Below are 19,026 nucleotides of genomic sequence, written 5' to 3'. Positions count from 1 at the left end.
AGCTCTTGCTGCATGACCTTTGCTCCAGGACAGCCTGGCCTTAAATACTTGGGCTGACAAATAAATAGCCTATTCCTGCAGGAAGCAGAGTAAACCTCTCCCAAAGCATCTCCAGACAAACACAGCGTCACCACTGGGTTATTTAGCACTCAGTCAGGTGAGATGGGTCAGAGCAGCCTGAGGCGCAGGGACAGCAAGAAACCATGACTCAGACACTCACTGACACCGCTCCACTCTTGCTTGAAAGAGTTGGTGGGTGAGACTCCTCTTCCTCTTTTGTGGAATCAGGGTCACCTTTGGCCTCTGAGATTGCAGGATCTTGCACTTTGCAGCTCAGCTTTCTGTCTGCTGAAGGAGAGTTCAGGATGCCTTATTTCTTCCTGCCTTTTGAGACCTTAGGTTACATAGTGTTGGTGTGGAGTCTGCCTTCTGTATGCAGCATCTGACATTTGGCACAAAGACCTCCAATTTTAGCTAATCATTGCAGGCATGATAGTAAAAAGAGTAAAACATTTGACTAAAAACTCGTCTAGATATATCTTAACAGATTTTGTGGCCTTTCCAGTTTACATGGCTTCTCATTTGCCAACTTTCTGTCATCCCAGTGAACATCTTGGTCCACTGGTGCTCCATCATCTCACGAATTCAATGGAGGAAATGGAAACCAAGCTCTGCAGCAGTGACAAAGAGGAAGCCTTCAAAAGAGAATTACCCTACTGTACAGGAGAAATAGACTTCACAGCTTCTGGGAAGAACCATGGAAAGGTTTGGGCACTGAGGAGCTTTAACCCTTTTACAGTGCTGCTGTTCTTAGCAGTAAACTCACAATCTCCAGCAGCAAGGGTCAGTGTGCCACAGAGTGAGGCACCACATCATACCCCCAGTGAGGACCATGCCTTCCTGAACATGAGTGTGGTCTGAAACATGACCTTTTAAAAACATGGCCTTTTAATATTCAGAAATCAATCACCTGATTTGCAATTACATGATACAAGTACAGGTGAACGCTTTTCCCTTTAAAAGAAAAATCAGTTATGTGCCCTGCTTCCCTCATTTTGTATCCTTTCCCTGGTTTAACCCACAAAAAATGAATCACTATTTTTACATTTTAAATGTACTTTTGAGCTGTTTCAAGGTTTTCCTTAAAGTTCTCTGTTCTGTTGATATGCAGAGAGGAATGTATATGGACTAACCCACCTCTCCACTAGTTCCATGCACAACAAATTAGTACTGGAGCAGGAGGAATTCCTAGGAATTTCTGAAATCTGCCCCAAGGTTTTGTTTCACCATAAAGTCTTAAGCAGAAAACCAAAATATATATGAAACTGAAAGAAGCAGTAGCTTCATGTAGCGTGTCCTCAAAAAACAGATACGAAATCAGGTCAATATTTCAGCTTTTGCAGAAACAAAAAACACCTACAAAATTTGTTGGCTTTCCCAGGCTGCCATGAAACTGAAGGCAATTGAAGAGTAAGCTGTAAGGGAGAGTGTGATTTGTCAGTCTGCAACACAGAACTAACCCATGGAACTGACCCAATTAGTGAGGTGGCAATTATACAAAAGTCTGCTAAGTTAATTCCAGTATTCAGTTCTCTGTCAAATCTTGCTCAAATTATTTTTTCTTAAATATCCCAGTTGATGATAATTTCCCTCTGCATTTACCATGAACAGACTCTTTACTGTATATTTTCCATGCTGTTGTTCTTCATTGGGTTTTTCTTTTGTTTGTTGAAGTTTATGAAGGTCCAGAGTACCATTCACCCTGGAATTATATTTGAAGTTATGCTCAACAAATGGAAGCTACCTGCTCCCAATTTGGTTATCTCTTTAGTAGGGGGAGAAGAAGATTTTCAGATGAAGCCTTGGCTACGGGACACCTTAAAGAAAGGCTTTATAAAGGCAGCTGAAAGCACAGGTGAGTGCTTTAGGCTTTAAAGAAGAAATTTGTATTCCTGATGGATTCTCATACCTAGCCTCCAGTGATCTGGTAATGACAGTGGGCCTGCTCACACAATTATTTTTGAAAATTCAAGAGTTTGCTGAATGCAACCTCCATGTAAATACCTTTGAAAATGAAAATTATTGTATTTTAGTAGCAAAAATAAATTCTTTCAAAGCAAATCACTCTAGGTAACCATTTCTGAAGTGTGAAATTACCTGATACTATTCTCTCAGAGGTGACACTAAAAATACAGCATAAAAATGGGACCAAATACAATTGCCCCTCTTTTGTGCCATAACAAAATAATTCTGAGGAGAGCAGAGCGATTTGACTTCAACAAGAGTTAATTTAGGTCAAAAATAAGAATTTCTGCATTCTCACCTGCAAAATACAGTAAAAAAAACCAAACCTGTGAGCATTTCACAGCAAGCTCTTGGTTTAGCTTCACTGCTCCAGAGAAGATTGTACCAGTTTTGCTTTTTGTAACGAGACAGCCCAGTACCAAAAGAGCTATTTTTGGTACTTTTGTGCCACACAGATATTCTCTATCTCCATCTGCCTTCTGTACTTCAGACCAGGCAGCATCAAGATCCCCAGTTTCTTTATGTTACATATTTGAAAAAGGTCAGCTTACTTTTTACCTAGGGTTCTCCAGATTCCTTGTCACTGTAAGAACACTGCTGTAAATTCTATTATCCTGAAACATTCACACTCCACACACCCACAAGAACAGCAGAAAGAACTCCAGATTAGGCAGGTCATGCCTGAGCTCTTCTGCTAAGAGGTGACTGCACAGGACTGTTTAGGTCTCAGTGCAAGTCCCCAACTTTGCTGACTCTGTCCCTTTCCTCTTCCTTGTGCACCACTCAGACCTGCCTGGTACAGGGATGTTTCTGCTCAGATGTAGACACTGAGTAACTCCAGAGTGGACACAGCATTCTTGAGGAGCACATTAACATCAGAGTAAAGATGGCCACGTTGCATCACGTGATATATGAAGAATGTTTGCTTGAGCTCACAATTTCTTCTTGTTTTCCTTATTGAAGTCTTATTTACTTTGCATACTACAGTCCATCAAGACCTGTCTTCGCTTTACCTATTTTTAAAAACCCCTTGAATCCAGTGCTGTAAGTAAAGCTACTTGACACACAAACACATTGCAATACTAAGAAATTCCCTAACTGCTTTTCCAAAATCATTTCAGGCGCCTGGATTTTCACCAGTGCTCTGCGCGTAGGAGTGACAAGACACTTGGTGCAAGCAGTGCGAGACCTTGCCCTGGCCAGCACCTCATCCACCCTGAGTGTGATTGCCATAGGAATAACTTCACTCAGGGAAATCCAGCACAGAGAAATCCTGGAAAACACAAAGGTACTGCTCTCTCATTCTGCTGTTCGGATGGAAGCCGCGCCCTTACAGGATTTGTAACTCGTTGGCAGAACGACACTGATGTAACTCAAACAAACAAACAAACAAACAGAGGTGGGGTTTGAGCTGTGTTTTGAGAGGAAGCAGAAGCTGAGCTCACGGATTGTTGGATGATTCTGTGCCCAGCGGGTGGCAGCATTAGGCATCAGCAAAGCGAGCAGCACTGGGTTGAACGGCAAGAAAATATCCCAGGATAAGGGACTTTGCATGGATTTCTCCCTTGTCCACTTCCTGCAGAAGCACTTACTCCTAGATATTACATAAATACTGCAAAAGACATATTTTATATTATGGGACACCAGATCAGAGACAAATTTTTCTTTAAGTAGCTACTGAATTAGTATTTAATACACCAAAACTTGCTCAATACAATAGGTCAAAAAACACTAGCCATGCAGGATTTTCCCTAGTTATAGGGAATCCTCAAACTGAGTCAAGGGGACCAAAGTTCTTGGGAAGAAAACAAAAACAACACACCAGCACATAAAAAACCTCACCCAATGAAACTGTTGCTGCTGAACAGATATAGAAGTGGAGAGAAAAAAAAGAAATAGCATTCCCTTCCTGTCCCTGGATATACAGTCTGTCCTAAGTAGAATATCAGAACAATAAAATAGGTGTTTAATGACAGTGAATGAGTTTCTCTGTACTATTTTATACCCTGCAGAAGCTAAGAGACAAATGACACAGACAGCCCTTTGAATTCACACCTAGTTGTTCTCTCACACAGGTCTGAAAGTGCCAGCTAGGGGCTGAGAGACTGCCAGACCATACCAGCAGCTTATTGTCATTGCTCTTTTTTTCCTTTTTTTCTTTCTTTTTTTTGTCAGTGACAGCTACCTGTGTGCTCTGCTAGGTGGGACTCTTTAGCTGGAAGACTTTAACCTATTTGTGTGGCAACTGGGCCAAAAGGGCCTCAAAGGAAAGACTTTAGTTCATTGTGTTTATGAATTTTGTTTGGGAAAGTTTGCAAATGCAAACTATTTCACCTCCCTTCCCGGCCAAGTGATCAAAATGCATCAGGATCGCTCCCTATCAGCTGCTACAAAACAAGTGCACTCTCTTTTTATTTTCTCCCTCTCAACTAAAGCCCAAATTTTTCGTCAAGGGATATTTTGCAAAGAGCATTCCTGACCCTTTGACTTCTGGCACAGCTCACACCCAAAGATATTTTGATTTTTAGTCAGTAACTTAAAGACAAAGGAACTACAGACAGGGATGTTGATCCAAACCCAACTCTCTATATTTGGCACTAACACAAGCAGCTTGTTGTATAAAAAAGGGCTAACAACCTCCACTAGCAAGGAGAAAAACAAGCCCTGAAATCAGTGGATCCCCTCCTGTTGTAGTAAAGCAGATGGGATTTAGTTTCTTTATATAGGAAAAGGTAATTTTTTATTTACATAACTAACTTTTATATAGTTGTCACAGCTCTTGTGTTCAACTCTAATTGGTTAGTAGTTTTTTGCTACTTAATTTATTGGTTAGTAAATGGCTTTTTATGTGTTTATCAAATTTCTCTATTCTTGGATAGTTTACATAATTTTTTACAGATTCTGATGGGGCAGATTTCTTGTTTTTGTAGGTGTGAACAGCTCTGTTACTAGAATAGTTTGTTTTGTTAGTTGACTTTTTATTCCTTTGATTCTTTCTTATGGGAACTTATAGGCTTAGTTGGTAATTCAACAGCACAAAGTCTAATTTTATAAAACTTTTCATTTATAGTATCATTACTTACATACATCACCCTCCCATCTCTTCTGTGTTAATGGTATGCTTTAAACATCATTGAAAGATCACTTCCATGTTTTCAGGGAATAGAGAGGAAAATCCCCAAAGGCTTTTTTTCAATTGGTTGTTGTGCCTCTGGGTCCTAATCAAAGGCCAGATCTTTGGTGAGGAGGATTAATGTTACATGGCAGCAGAATAGAGGCACACCCTCTGTCAAAGCAAAACCTGAAGGAAATGAATTATGTCAAGAAGCTTTCCCCAAGGAAGGAGAGAGAAGAAAATGAAAGAAACGTGCAAGTTTACTGCTTTATAGTGCGGGGAAAATGCAATACACAGTGACAACTGCCAAGATTTTAAACAGTTGTGTTAATCTACCTGCTTGCAAGAGGACAATGATTATTAAAATGAAAAAGAATAATCAGACATTCACAGCCTGGAATGATGTATCAAAGTGGATGGGCAACAGATAGAAAGAAAGATGAACTAAGAAAGAACGGGGAGTTTGAAAAAGTGTTTATGTATAGAAGCCCATGTGTAGTGCAATATTTAGAACAAAAGACTGTATCAGGGGTTCTGTTTCACCTAGAAGATGAGTTTGTGCAAAAAGAAAAAACAAAACAAAACAAAAAAAACTTTAAAGTTATAACACCACTCGCCCAAAATAAAAGAGGATTCCCCTTTCAAAAATCTGTCTGCCACTCTCTCTTTTAGAATGCAATTTCCAAAGTAAGAATAACCATCAGATTTCATACAACCCTGTCAATTAAGTAAAGCTGTGTATAAATTGACAGGGACATGGAGCAGGCTAAATCATTCACTGGCCTAAGCATGGACAAAACACTACTGAAACAAATAGTTTGCCCCTCTTACACCAGCTGAGGCTTCACATCAGACACAATTATCAGGTCTCATGGCCCCTTTCCACTCATCCAATAAACCACTCCAAAACCTGCATTCCAGAGATGATGATTAATATCACTATATTTTGCAGAGGCCAAGAGGGAAACTTCAGGGACCTCCAGCTGTCTGTCCTGCCAAATCTGGCTGCTTCCAGAAGGAGCAGATTTTCTATCTTCACCCCTTTTTAAGGGTCTATCCAAGTGTCTCACAGGTGGTGAGCTGTGTCAGGGTGCAGACAGCACAGAAATGGAGAGGAAGGATGTGAAAACACAGGGTGGGCTTTGCAGAGAGCGCTGACATCTCCCCTCCTCCCTCTAGAGCGAAAGCCTTGTACACTACCAGTCAGACGACAGCGCCCAAGGCCCTCTGTATTCCTTGGATCACAACCACTCCCACTTCATTTTGGTGGAGCACCCCGCGCCGGAGGAGCCGGACGGAACCACAGAGCTCCGCCTGGCGCTGGAGAAGCACATCTCGGAGCAGTGCACGGGATACGGGGGTAAGCAGCCCTGGGAGCCATCCAGCCTGAGCAGTGCTGACAGCCCTGCCTGTGCCCCAGTCCTAGCCCTGTCACCCCCCAGAGGTGACCCCAGCTCTCAGGTGGGCCTACAGAGGCAAGACCGAGTCAACACGTTTGTCATCGTGCGAGAGGCACGACGACGGTAACTTCTGCAGTTGAGAAAGCTGCTCGTGGAAGCAAAAATCTGGACTTTTATTGCATCTCCTTAAATGTAGCTCAAAGCTGGTCTTCAAAGCACGGCTCAAATTGCCTTAAAAGACAACATATGGAAAATAAATCCAGCTTCAAGTGCCTTTACCGGTGGTTCTAAGAGATTGGTAGTCATTGTTGTATACTTTTATCCCCTCTCACACACAGGGTCTTGAATTGCTCCCACTCTGGAAGAAAAGACTTGTTCCACGTCCCTTTGAAACATTTTAAGCCATATTTGTTTAGGGATAACATCTTATCCTGGGTAAACACCATAGCATCTAATGTCCATCTGAATCTGTGATCTTTTTTGTAATAAGAACTGAGTATTGGGCAAGTCTCCTACTGCTATTTGTGGAAAAACCTCAGCTGTCAAGTGATAATAGTTACTTTTTTTACCTTTGCTTTGTTTGTGTCATACATGCAGTGCTAGCCCAGCTGAAACAGGAGGGAGAGCTCAGTTGTTCACAGCTGTGTGCATCAATGGAATATCCACTTTCACAGCCCATGGGGTGGTAGCACAGAGGTCCCTGAGAGCACAAACACACCTGAAGAATCCTTACCTGGTGACCCAGATGGGAACAACCACAGGCAGGCTCTAGAGGTAGCCTGAGGCTGCAGTGCTGAGAGTTACAAAGCAGCCTCTTTCTGCTCACCAACCAAATCTGATTGAACAAATCTCAGGGGAACATAATTCTGACGAACAATGCTGATTCATATGACAAATATTTTACTGGAACATACCGAATTCAGTGTTATCTTCTATTAACAAAACCAATGTCATTCATTTAAACTCATTTATAAACAAGCTGAGCAAAGCTAAGTGGCTTTACTGAAGTACAACACTTTAATAAGGTCATGGGAAATTTCCCTGTTTTAAAAAAAAACAAACCTAGAAGTCTTTAAGAATAATTTTATCTATATATATTTATATACACACACACAGAGAGAATATTTTTTACAATCAAGGACTTTCCAGATTCACAGCGTAAAGTCAGAACCCACCTGACCCTCCTCTGGCTAAATTTTAACTAAATCTATGGCAAATGAAGAATATTTGTAGCCTTAGCCATAACTTGAAGATCCTGTAGTCCCAGAGGTCATTCTTCAAAGAGCATCACGTTAGAGAGGTGTGACAATGCCACGCCATTCAGTAAAACAAATTAAGTTTCTTGCCAACCATATCCTGGCTACAGCTCAGTCCAACCTTATCTCTGTAGCAATCTCAGAAGAAATGCAAAAAATAGGAACTAGAGATCTGTACTGAGTTTTGGGAGATCTACAAAGGGAAACATCAAAAAACTGTTTGAACCAAATGCCTTTTATCTTCCATCTGAAAGAGGCATTAATCTCTGGATATTACTGTTTTGATTGAGCTCCTTCAGGCCAATAGTCACCTTTGCACTGCAGAATTCAGCATTTACAGTAAAAACCATCCAAAACTCTGTGGGCCCCTGTGGGAGGATGGCTTAGGACAGGGACCCTGACCTCATTTCTTTCCCCAATACCATGACACGTTAAATATTTCATTAGCATTTCTTTCAAAAGTATCAGACTGTGTTATTATTAATCACCACACCAGGCTGTGCTGAATGAAACATTAAGCTGTTTAAGCAGAGTAATAAATACATGGTTCCTATCAACTTTTACCTGACTCCTCTCATCCTGCCCAGTCTACACAGTCAGCCTCTTCATAGTCTTAAATCCTCCTTTCAGAAGGCTTTTGTCCTGGATTCCAGTCCCCCTTCCAGCACACACTGGGCACACACATAACACCCAGGACAAGCTGAGAGCTTTCCACCTCTGACAGTGTCTGGCTGGAAGATGTCCCTCTGGAAACCCACCAGCCCTGTGCTGCACCCTAATGCAGCTCCCTTGCTCCCCAGGCTGACAACCCTGCAGTAAATAAATAACTTAAAAAGCCAGCAGTGGCATGACACACAGAGGTGCCAATATCCACACTTTGCAGCTGAGGTCAGAACAGCCTGGTCTGCTTGCCTGGGATCACACAAAATTTCCAAGGCAAAGGTGCCTTTGTCCTGAATCCTAGGCCAGGACCCCTCTGTTAGGTCAGTGTTATTCTCTTGCCTTGCCACATCCTTCTGCAGGTTCATGTAGAGACCAAAACAACTCATAAGAGGAGAAATATTTTCAAGGGGTCAGCCAAAGAGCAGGAATCTTGTGAAAGCTGTTACTTTTTAAAAACTAAACTAAACTATTTCACAGGAACAGGTAGCATCGAGATCCCTGTGCTTTGCTTGCTGGTAAATGGAGGACCAGGCACTCTTGAGGTAAGAAGATGTTTTCAGCTTTAAAAACATAAATTAACTGGTGCCAAGTAATTAATGGAAAATTTGGCTGTATGACAAACACATCTATTGGCACTTTACATGAAGTAAAATTCACATCTATACACCATTAAGAATTGAGTTCTGTTAATATTAAATTTGACAGTATTTGTTTGGGAGAAATATTTACTTTTGAATAGGCACCAGATGATCATTAAAACTTCTATTGCCAGCTTGTCCAGTGGGATGAAAGAATCCAAACCCAAAACAAACCCACAGAAACCAGCTACAGATCTAGGGAAACAGAAATACTCTAACTTGAGAACATACACCAAAAAAAAAAAAAAAAAAAAAAAAAAAAAAAAAAAAAAAAAAAGAGGAATCTTTTAGTGCTGTTCAGCAACAATGACACAACTGTCTGTCCCAGAGCTCAGAGGAAGCATGAGACCAGGTTTGCTGTATGTGCCATTTTAAATGGGAGTGTCCTGGTTCCACTGAGCTAAAGTACATTGTAGGACTGAAGACTGGAGTGTTGTCTGATAATAATCCCAAATCTTCTTCAGCAAAGGATCAGTTCTGATTTTTTTTCCTGAGTGGTTCTACAACTTAAAGAACCTGTTGACAAGGAGAGAGTCTGTGATTTTTATTCTACTTTATTCTACTTATCTTTTTTATTATACTGTCAGTCTAGAAAACCTTTAGAGAGACAAATTTTAACTATAATTTAAGGTTTCCAAGTGCTGAGACTGTGACATGCAAGCTGGTAACCCCTTTCCAGAATAATGACTCCTTTCTGGGAATGTTTTCTAGTTTCAGTTTCTTCTATCTTGTCATAACTTTTGTCAGCTGGACTAAAACACACACTCATATTAGAAATCTCTCTGCTTCAACAAAGATTATGTCACCTCATGAGCTTGCTTCCTTTCTTTCATGAGAAGCTAAATATTGCAGTATTTCCTGTATCTTTGGTTTAGAAAAATCCCATGTTATGACATGTAAATCCTCTTTTCAAAGTTTTACAGAACAGTGTGACTGGAAGGCACAAAGTGACTGGCTGGAGTTGCTCTAAATTGATATGTGCTGGGAATGGATGACTGGCCACACTTTTTTAGAATACCAATTTCTTAAATGGATTCCTTAAAATGGATAATACACACCAGAGACTACAAACAGTTTTAAAAAACCTCAATACCTAAACTAAAGAAAAAAACCCTTGCACCACAATTGAATCAATGCAGTCTTGTATAACTCCAGAGGAAGAAACAGACTGGCAGCAACCAGAAATTTTTGCAATTATGATGCCACAGCCTCTGCTTTCCTCTCTCAACAACCTGCCTGACTCATTCTAATTGCACAAGTAATAGAATTAGTAGCCTTTAATTCTTGTACTTACTGTGATTCAGTGTTTTTTTCCTGTAGCTCAATGTTGTAATCCCACAGGCAAATTCCTGATTTTCAGAACATATTGCCAGGTTTAGCAGACAGAAAAAAAAGCCTATACAAAAAAGCCTGCTAATAATTTCTGTACAGCAGAATTTGTACAGAAATTCCCTTGCACTTGACTATGCTGAAACAAAGACTTCAGGGAAAATAAAATGTCAGGGTCAAAGAAATTTTATGCATTGTTTGTCCAAATCAGGTTGCTTAGCTACTCAGCAGATGTGTCATGAAAAGAAGCATAGTCAGAGGCCATACATGGATGACCTGCTACAGAATTCAAAAAATCCTAATAGCTTAGAGGAGTCTGGACTGATTCCATAGTGAATCTGGCTTAGGTACACATTTATTCCTGGTTTGCTAGAAGTCCTGATTTTGAAATACATTTTCTTTCCACTTATGAATTTTAAAAACATCTTATTTTAAACTACAGAGAATTTGCAGAGGGTTGGAAAACTCTGCTCCCTGGCTTATCTTAGCAGGGTCTGGAGGTACAGCTGACATCCTAGCAGTATTCATGAATGACCCACAGCTTATCATGCCAGAAGCTGTCGAAAAGCAATTTAAGGAGAAATTCCCTGCAGAGAGCTTCTTGTGGAAGGACATTCTCCAGTGGACAGTGATGGTGAGTTCACATGTTTGATAAGCCATCATGTTCACAAAGCCATCTCCTAACACTCGCAGCTTTGGTAGCCCCTTCAGCACGGGCTTGGCAAGGAGCTGCTCGGAAGTTTTGGGAACTCCAGTGCTTTGACACTGGTGTCGTAGAATGCCTCTCTAGCATTAAAAATCAAGAGGTCATTTGATCATGCAAACTACTTTGGTGCCCCAGGAGTTCAGCTGAACACTGCAGGCTCTGTCCTTCCTCAATGACTTCCTCAAGTAACAGCCAGCACCCAGGAGCCCGACAGTCCTTCTGTGGGCCACCAAGCATTATTTATGTCCACAACTGTGCAGCTTGTGCAGCTGTAGCAGAAGAGACCTAATTCATGAACTACAGCTGCTAAATGGGAACCTCGCTGTGGAGAAGCATGAATAAATTAAGTAGAATGAAGCATGGTTAGAAATGATCCTATCTATTGTCAGTTACTGGTTCTTTAAGTATCATTGTTCTTAAAACAGAAAGACAAAAGAGATTCAGAGATCTTCTTTTCTCTTTGTCTTGGGGTACACTTGCACAAGCCTTTCAGGAACACATACCCACTCTGAGATTGTCCTTGTATGAAGAGTGAAGAGCAGTGGGTGCCTCTGAGATAAACCAAGCCCTCCTGACCTGGCCCACTACTTATTCTTTGCATTCCCTGCCATAATCCTCAGCTTTAAAAGTTCCCCATACTAATTCCATTAGGAAGAACTTTACCAGATCACTAACAAAAGGGGATGAAAAGCATCTGGAAGCAATATTGCCAGAGGCTCACAAAGTCTCAGTGCAGCTGCACTGTGAGAAAGAAAACTCAATAAATAGAGAAGCAGAAGGAAAGATAAGAGTACTGTATTTTTATCAATATTTGAGGACTTTTACTCAGAGGAGAGTTAGAGACTATGCTTTTAAATAAACAACTCAGAGAGCAAAACTTAAATGTCAAAGCAGGATGAGCTAAAATGAAACTAGTGTTATGCTGGCTATAATATGACTTTGAGTCAAATAAGAATGTAAGTCAAGGAAGGATCTTTTAATTAAAGCACTGCTCTGGTTCTCAGAATATCCAAGTTCTGTTCCTGCTATCCTGGTAGGTCACTCAGAAAAGGCAATAAAAATCCCTCCTTGCCTTAGGAGTTATTTATATATGGGAAACAAATAATAGTGGCCTGCTTGCCAAACCTCAGCTTAGGACTAGAATGTAAATTTTTGGGAAATACTGTCTGGGTGATCTCTACTAGGCATTTGGGCACTAATGTCTATCCAAAGGACATTATGTAAAATTGCTTTTGTTTTGACCCCAAATAGATTCAGAATATTATTTCACACCAGCATCTTCTAACTCTGCACAACTTTGAGCAAGATGGTTCAGAAGAACTAGACACAGTCATTTTAAAAGCCTTAGTGAAAGGTAAGATACAATAAGCAAACATTGTAATGTTTGTCTCGCTTGACTTCTATGCCATAAATATATTTCCTCTTTTTCCAGTGCAAATTCAGTTGACTGTTGGATCAGATTTCATTTCTGCTGCACTGTTCTTTTGTTTGTTTATTGACAAATTAGCTGTGGCAGTTACTGCAGCTCTTGCAAGCTTCCTTTAAACTAGTGTTTGCTTTTTAATCCCATGCTATTGTATGGTACTATTTTAGCCACTCCTTTATTTCACTACTTGCTTGTCCTAATAACAGAAGCTGTAAAAGAACTGAAATATACTGGAGCAGTATATTATTCCAATTAAACCATAAAAAACCTCCATGAAAACAAAACCAAAACACACAAGTGGACCAAAAATACCTTTTTGTTTCGGAAACAATCCATTTCTCCTATAAGAAATCTCCACTATAGCTTCTGAAAGAAGACATTACTTGTGTTGCCATCTATTCCAGTTTCTGTTAACTTAATGGTTTGTGTTAGCTTAAACTTGGCATGGGAGCAAAAAAAAGACAGACATTCTGTTCCTGATGTGCTAATTGATACAAGGCAAAACCAACAGCCAGTCCTGTCCCCTGCTTTCTGCAGGCCACTGTCCCTGTTGATATCCAACAGCCATTAATGCTTAATGCTGTTAATAGAGTTTATCTAGAAAAAAAAATAACATTTTTGAATATTAATGTTTCCTAATTTAGGAAAACATTGCTGTGAAGGGTTTCTGGTTAAGCAACCCACAGATCTGTGATAGCTGAAGGAGAACTTGCATTGCTAATCAAAGTGCCAATACTATATTAAACTAAACATAACTGTCAAGTACTGACTTTATTTGCATTTCCTATTTTTTTCCAGCCTGTAAAAGTCAGAGTCAGGAAGCTCAGGAATATCTGGATGAACTGAAACTGGCAGTGGCCTGGAACAGGGTGGACATTGCTAAAAGTGAAATATTCAATGGTGACGTGGAGTGGAAGGTACCAGGCTTTTTTGCCTTAGAGGACACTCAGTGTATGTTCCAATGGGTACAGGACACTGGAGCATCCCAAAAGATGGCTTCAGTTTTTACCACTACCTTCACACTCTACTGAGAGGTTGGGCAGGGCTATTATACTTCCTGAGGCTGTTTGTCTTTCTGGCCCCCTGTATGATAATAGCTAAAGACAGAGGAATAACTCAGTGGTCATCATCCCTTTCTTGAGCTGTTTGAGAGCAACAGTCTTTCTCCCCTTCTATATAGACCTTTAAAGCAAACAAACCAAAGTTTACAAAGCAGAAGAAGCAGGCAGATATTACTGTTAGAAGGTGGCATGAAGAGTCTCGCTGTTTTCAAACCCCCAGTGTGGAAGGTACCTCACACTGAGTCCTACAGCACGCAATTTATGTTGATGTTTTAACATTAATGCTGGCACGGACATTTTGTCAGAGAAAAATGAAGAGAGTTCCACCTCTTTCTCATTGTACTCACTGTTGACTGGTAGAAGACAAAATGTGCCTGTCCTCATGTTAAATCTAACCTCTCTCATCATCCATCCATTATTACCCCCCAAAATTTCCTTTTTTAGTTTGTTTTTTTTTTTCTCTTTCATCAATCTAGTCCTGTGACCTGGAGGAAGTGATGATGGATGCTCTAGTCAACAACAAACCAGAATTTGTGAAGCTGTTTATTGACAATGGGGCTAACATATATGAATTCCTGACCTACAGTCGTCTGCAGAGACTCTACTGCTCCATTTCTCAGAAATGCCTGCTCTATGAGCTTCTCCTGAAGAAGCATGAAGAAAGCAAACTGACCTTGGCAGGGCTCACTGGTCAGCAGCACAGTGACCAGAAGGGGATCTGCCCCCTCTTCACCCTCAGTGAGGTCTCCAGAGTTCTGAAGGATTTTCTTCATGATGCATGCAAAGGTTTCTATCAAGACCTCAGACATGGAGGCAAGAAGAAATCTGTAAGTCACAACTCTGCATCATTGCTCCCCTCCAATTTAGAATTTGTACAATTTTAACTAGGTCTAGTCTTTGGGGTGGGGCAGGGACAGATTTAGTTAAAGACGTACGGGGAATACAAATAAGATTTACATTTACTATGGAGTAATTAGACATAAAAATAGTGGTCTGCTTTTCTTGTACAGAACTTCAAGAAGTAGTACTGGAAAGGCAATTTCTTTTTAGGAGAAAGAAAAGCAGGCAATGGAGATTTTCAGTTCCAGGTGTGAAAATGGTCATCTTTGTACGCAAAACTATTCTATATGAGTAGACAGGACTCAGATATTGATATTCAGTAACATCCAGTATTTGGTATTTGCCTTTAGATCATTTTAATCTTTTTATGGAGTACCAGAACACAGAGCAAGAAATATGAACAACTGTGTGATGTGGCCCTGGCAAGTGTGCTGGCCAACACAGGACAAGGAGAATACGTGATGGGGGTACCAGTGTGGAATGTCTATAATCCACAGTGGTGCAAAAGATACATCATCATTTTTGCATTTTGACAGTGTATTTAACATTAAAACTCCTAAGTACCAAAGTGCTTGCAAAAGTATTGAAAATAAGTTTGGGTGCAAGATTTCAAAACAAAGATGCATAAAGAAATTTCATTAGAGTTCAGTTTTAGACAAACTAAACAAATTAAGCCTTTTGGTATTTGCCAAGTTCTAATTGAACCTAAAAAACTGTTAAAACTAGAAACTAATTTAAAAACAAAAATCTTATTTGAGCCTAGCTAAATTAACTACTAGTATGAAAACTAAATTTGAATCTGCTTAGCCTTTCTTCATCCACAAGGATGAACAACTTGAGACAATACCTCTGAAGTCACTAAGCATACTCCAGACTTACAAACTTGCCGGAAATAAAAATTTGCCCCCAAAGCCCCACTTAACTTTCTGGCATTTGGCAGCAAGTGAGCTGAAGTCCAGTGCTGTAGATAAGGCCTGTTCAGAGATCAGCTCATGCTGCCTACTCGCTTTTTCCTTTTAAAGCTTCTTCCCATGGCTGAATCCCATTATCATTGGCAACAGAAAAAGCATCACAGTACTGGGAAACCAGCAGCACTGCTGCCAAATTTTGTGTCTTTTTTCAAGTTAGGAACTAGTGGTTACAAAAACAGATGAGGCTTTTAGGATATCTTTGCCTCCTGCAAGGCTTTCAATGCAATTTATTTGATTCAATAGCTCACTACAAACTGAAGAAACCCCCCCCCACCCTCCCCCAAAAGTGCCATTAAAATAAACTTGAACAGAATCCCATCATTTAAATTATTAAAAAATATATTCTCACAAAACCCTGTTCAATTGAAAATAAATATACCCTGGCTGCTTCTAACCAACACAATAGATAAAAAGGTAGTTATTTTAAAATATACTTAAAACTCAGAACTTGACCTAAGTGGCAACACTTCCTCTAGACTATTTTTTATCAAGTGCTAAAGGAATAAGTAGTGTTCTACTTAAACTGCTTTCTGCATGAGGGAAAGGTTTCTCAAAGGAAGGACTAAAAAGGAGTATTGATGTACTCTATTCTTGTCCTGTACAGGACTCGGGGAGATTTATTTCTGATGAAATAAAATGCCTTTTGTTCCCTTTTCTCTGAAGCCTTGTCCTCTGTGGCAGCAGAGCAGAGTCAGATATAATTGAAGGCAAGCTCAGATTAGTTAATCACAGGTTTGTCTTGTCTGATATTACACACCAGTGGTGAAACCCCAGCCTCAATAAAGCCAATGAAAACTTCAGCACTGGCTTCAATGGAGTCACCATTTCATCCAGAATGTTCTCACACATATTGGGTTATATCGAGGACACGGGGATCCTTTAACTCAGTACAGAATGAGCTAATTACTTTTTGGTCCTACTGAAAAGTCAAAGAAATGTGAAGTAGCCAGCGAGGCTGAGAGCATCTTAGATCATGTCATTTTATGGTGTGAGACTTCCAACCAGGTTTTAAATTCTTCAAACCGTATTTCAGGACAAAACGAACGCAAAGCGATTACCTGGGCCCTTGGACATGAACCAGAAAAGCGAAAATCCTTGGAGGGATTTGTTTGTTTGGGCAGTACTTCAAAACCGGCACAAGATGGCAAACTATTTCTGGGCTATGGTAAGCTCTAAGCTGTAGCTGCTTCAGGTGAAGTACCGGCATATATCAAGTTTACGAGATGTTTTTTTTGCTCAGCCTTGAAGCTCAGATGACAGATAGGTTCGTTTCCAAAACACGAGAGGCGGCATTTATGGGGCCTTTCATCTCTGCGTGGCTCCTGCCCGCGGGGCCGGGGGGAGCAGGGGCAGGTGTAAATCAGCCCGGGCCGAAGCTCCGCTCCCCCCGGCTCCCGATGAGTCACAGCTCCCAGGAGCAGGGTCGGTGCCTCCGACAGTCGGCGATTGTTTGGCTCCGAGCGTGACGGGAGGGAAGTCGGAGCAGTGAAGCATCTCCGGCTTACGTGCCGGACGCGTAGGGAGCAGCATTACGCTCTCCAAGGCTGAGCTTCGAGCCGGCATAATCGGCTCCTGTTTCACAACCCAGCCCTGTCCCCCGCATCTGGGAGCCTCCCTGCCCCCACACGGAGAGAGAGAGAGAGCTCTCAGCTCCACCGCTGTCCTGGCAGAGCCGCGCATCTGGCCGGGGGCAGCCCGAGCGGAGCGGAGCCGAGCGCGGCTCCGGGCTGTGTGCGTGCGGACACATCGGCACCGTGCAGCACGGCCCTGCTCCGGGCTGCGGCCAGCTGCGCTCCCTCCTCTCCCCGGCATCTCCGGCCCAGCACAGCCGTGCTGCAGCTATCTCGGCACAGGGAGAATGTGTTGCTCTGTTTCCAAAGCATATTGTTCTCCTTTCTGTCCTTGATTGCTGTCTCAAGTCAAGTCCCTCTAAGAGCCTGGACCCAGAAGTCTCCAGCCTTACAAGGCGCAAGAACTACCAATAAAGAATCATGGAATAGTTTGGGTTGGAAGTGACCTTAAAGATCATCCAGCTCCAAACCCTAGACCACCAGACAGGTCTGCCCCACCCAGCCTAGCCTCGAACACTGCCCGGGATAGAGCATCCGCTACATGTGGTTTTAATTCTCAAACATCATCAAAACTGTCATTTTGATCATCATTTTCGGCATTCAAATCTGTATTGGAGATTTCTCTTGAAAGGCATGAACTTTTTGCTGTTCGATGCGTTGCCTAGCGGAGCCTTCCCCGTTCAGAAATGCCCTCCGGTGGAGGGTGGCAGCAGCTCCCCTTTCAATTCTACAGGGTCAGGAGGGTGTAGCGTCAGCTCTGGCAGCCTGCAAGATCCTGAAAGAGATGTCCCGCCTGGAGACGGAGACCAAAGCAGCCTGTATAATGAAAGAGGCCAAGTATGAGCAGCTCGCTGTGGGTAAGTAATGGCACTTTTTGAATGGCATTGAAAATTTATGAAGGAACTGCCTTTGGAAGGCAAGCAAGTGAAAAAATAATACAGTTTCAGTCGTAAAAGGTCAACTGTCATGAATAATTTAACAGCCTTGCAGCACAGGCAGTCCCAAACATTCAGATACAGAGGAAAGATTAAAAACCCACTCATTTTGAAAAAATCCCTGTTCCAAGACAGGCCCCCTGGGATGCACAGATCCTGCTGCTTATTGGTATTTTAATTGTCTGATCCTAGTACAAGGTGTGTTACAGTGATGTGAAAGACAGAATAGCCAAAACACTTCCAGGCTCACAGCAGCCTGCTCTTCCTGCAATATCAAGCTTGCTCTGTAAGGGCCACTAGAGCAACAAGTTTTAAGTTTTGTCATTGCAGCTAAAAATAATTTGAGATTACCTCACCCAGAAGAGGGCCAAGTGCACTGCAAACTGCAGTGAGACTCAGGCTGCTTTTGCAGCAGACGAGATGCCCCTCCCTGCAGCAGTCAGATCCAGGCATCCGCAATGCTGGAATGCTGAGCCCTCGCCCCTTTGCTTGCTGTAGAAACAGATGTCTGCACACAAGCTTCACTGCTGATCTGACTTCAGTCCAATCCACACCTTCACTGCTGTGAGCAGAGGGCTTTAGAAGGTGCCCCACATGGAAACAAACACAGGGGCTCCTCTTCGAGGTAGTTCATCAAGCAGCTGAAGCCTCATGCGAGCATTGCTGCATTATTTACACAGAGATCACATTTTCCCTTCTTTTCACAGGGACATCATTATTTACAAAAATGAAAAATGAGGTTCTCATATAATCACAGGGCTCGAGTAATTTAGTCATGGAATTATGAGGCCTAATTGAATGAATACACTGAACTTCTGCTTCTTAGCTTTGATAAGTATTAGATCAGATTCTCACTTTTAATTTCTGGCCTGGATTATGCAAAGCAAACTTTAAGAATGATAAATAAAGATGTCCATATATAATTTTAAGTGCCCTTGACTTTTTGCCCAGCCTCACAGTGTAACAAGGTGTAGGCTGACTTGGGAAAGGTACTGAGATAATCAAGTGAATCCGTAGAATGGAACAGACATGAGAAGTCAGATTTTGTCTAATGAGAACATCTTGATTTTTTTTTGACTCATTAAATTTA

The 19,026-nt window shown here is 41.5% G+C and overlaps 1 protein-coding gene across 1 annotated transcript in view; it reads left to right on the top strand.

Moving 5' to 3' along the window:
* Positions 1-648: 648 nt before the first annotated feature.
* TRPM5 (transient receptor potential cation channel subfamily M member 5) overlaps positions 649-19,026 on the top strand; it is a gene marked incomplete at both ends in the record, with an annotated part of 35,531 nt that continues 17,153 nt past the window's right edge. The window contains 11 exons of the mRNA XM_084207212.1: positions 649-765; positions 1,735-1,915; positions 3,147-3,313; positions 6,320-6,500; positions 8,937-9,001; positions 10,869-11,060; positions 12,384-12,486; positions 13,357-13,475; positions 14,096-14,446; positions 16,464-16,595; positions 17,735-17,858. Of these exons, the coding sequence (XP_084063338.1) occupies positions 649-765; positions 1,735-1,915; positions 3,147-3,313; positions 6,320-6,500; positions 8,937-9,001; positions 10,869-11,060; positions 12,384-12,486; positions 13,357-13,475; positions 14,096-14,446; positions 16,464-16,595; positions 17,735-17,858 (1,732 nt within the window). The remainder of the gene's footprint in view (positions 766-1,734; positions 1,916-3,146; positions 3,314-6,319; positions 6,501-8,936; positions 9,002-10,868; positions 11,061-12,383; positions 12,487-13,356; positions 13,476-14,095; positions 14,447-16,463; positions 16,596-17,734; positions 17,859-19,026) is intronic.

This window comes from Fringilla coelebs (assembly GCF_963513975.1).
Source record: "Fringilla coelebs genome assembly, chromosome: 6".
NCBI lineage: Eukaryota > Metazoa > Chordata > Aves > Passeriformes > Fringillidae > Fringilla > Fringilla coelebs.
The sequence above is the reverse complement of the archived record's forward strand: the minus strand, read 5'-3'. Positions and strand labels throughout refer to the sequence as shown.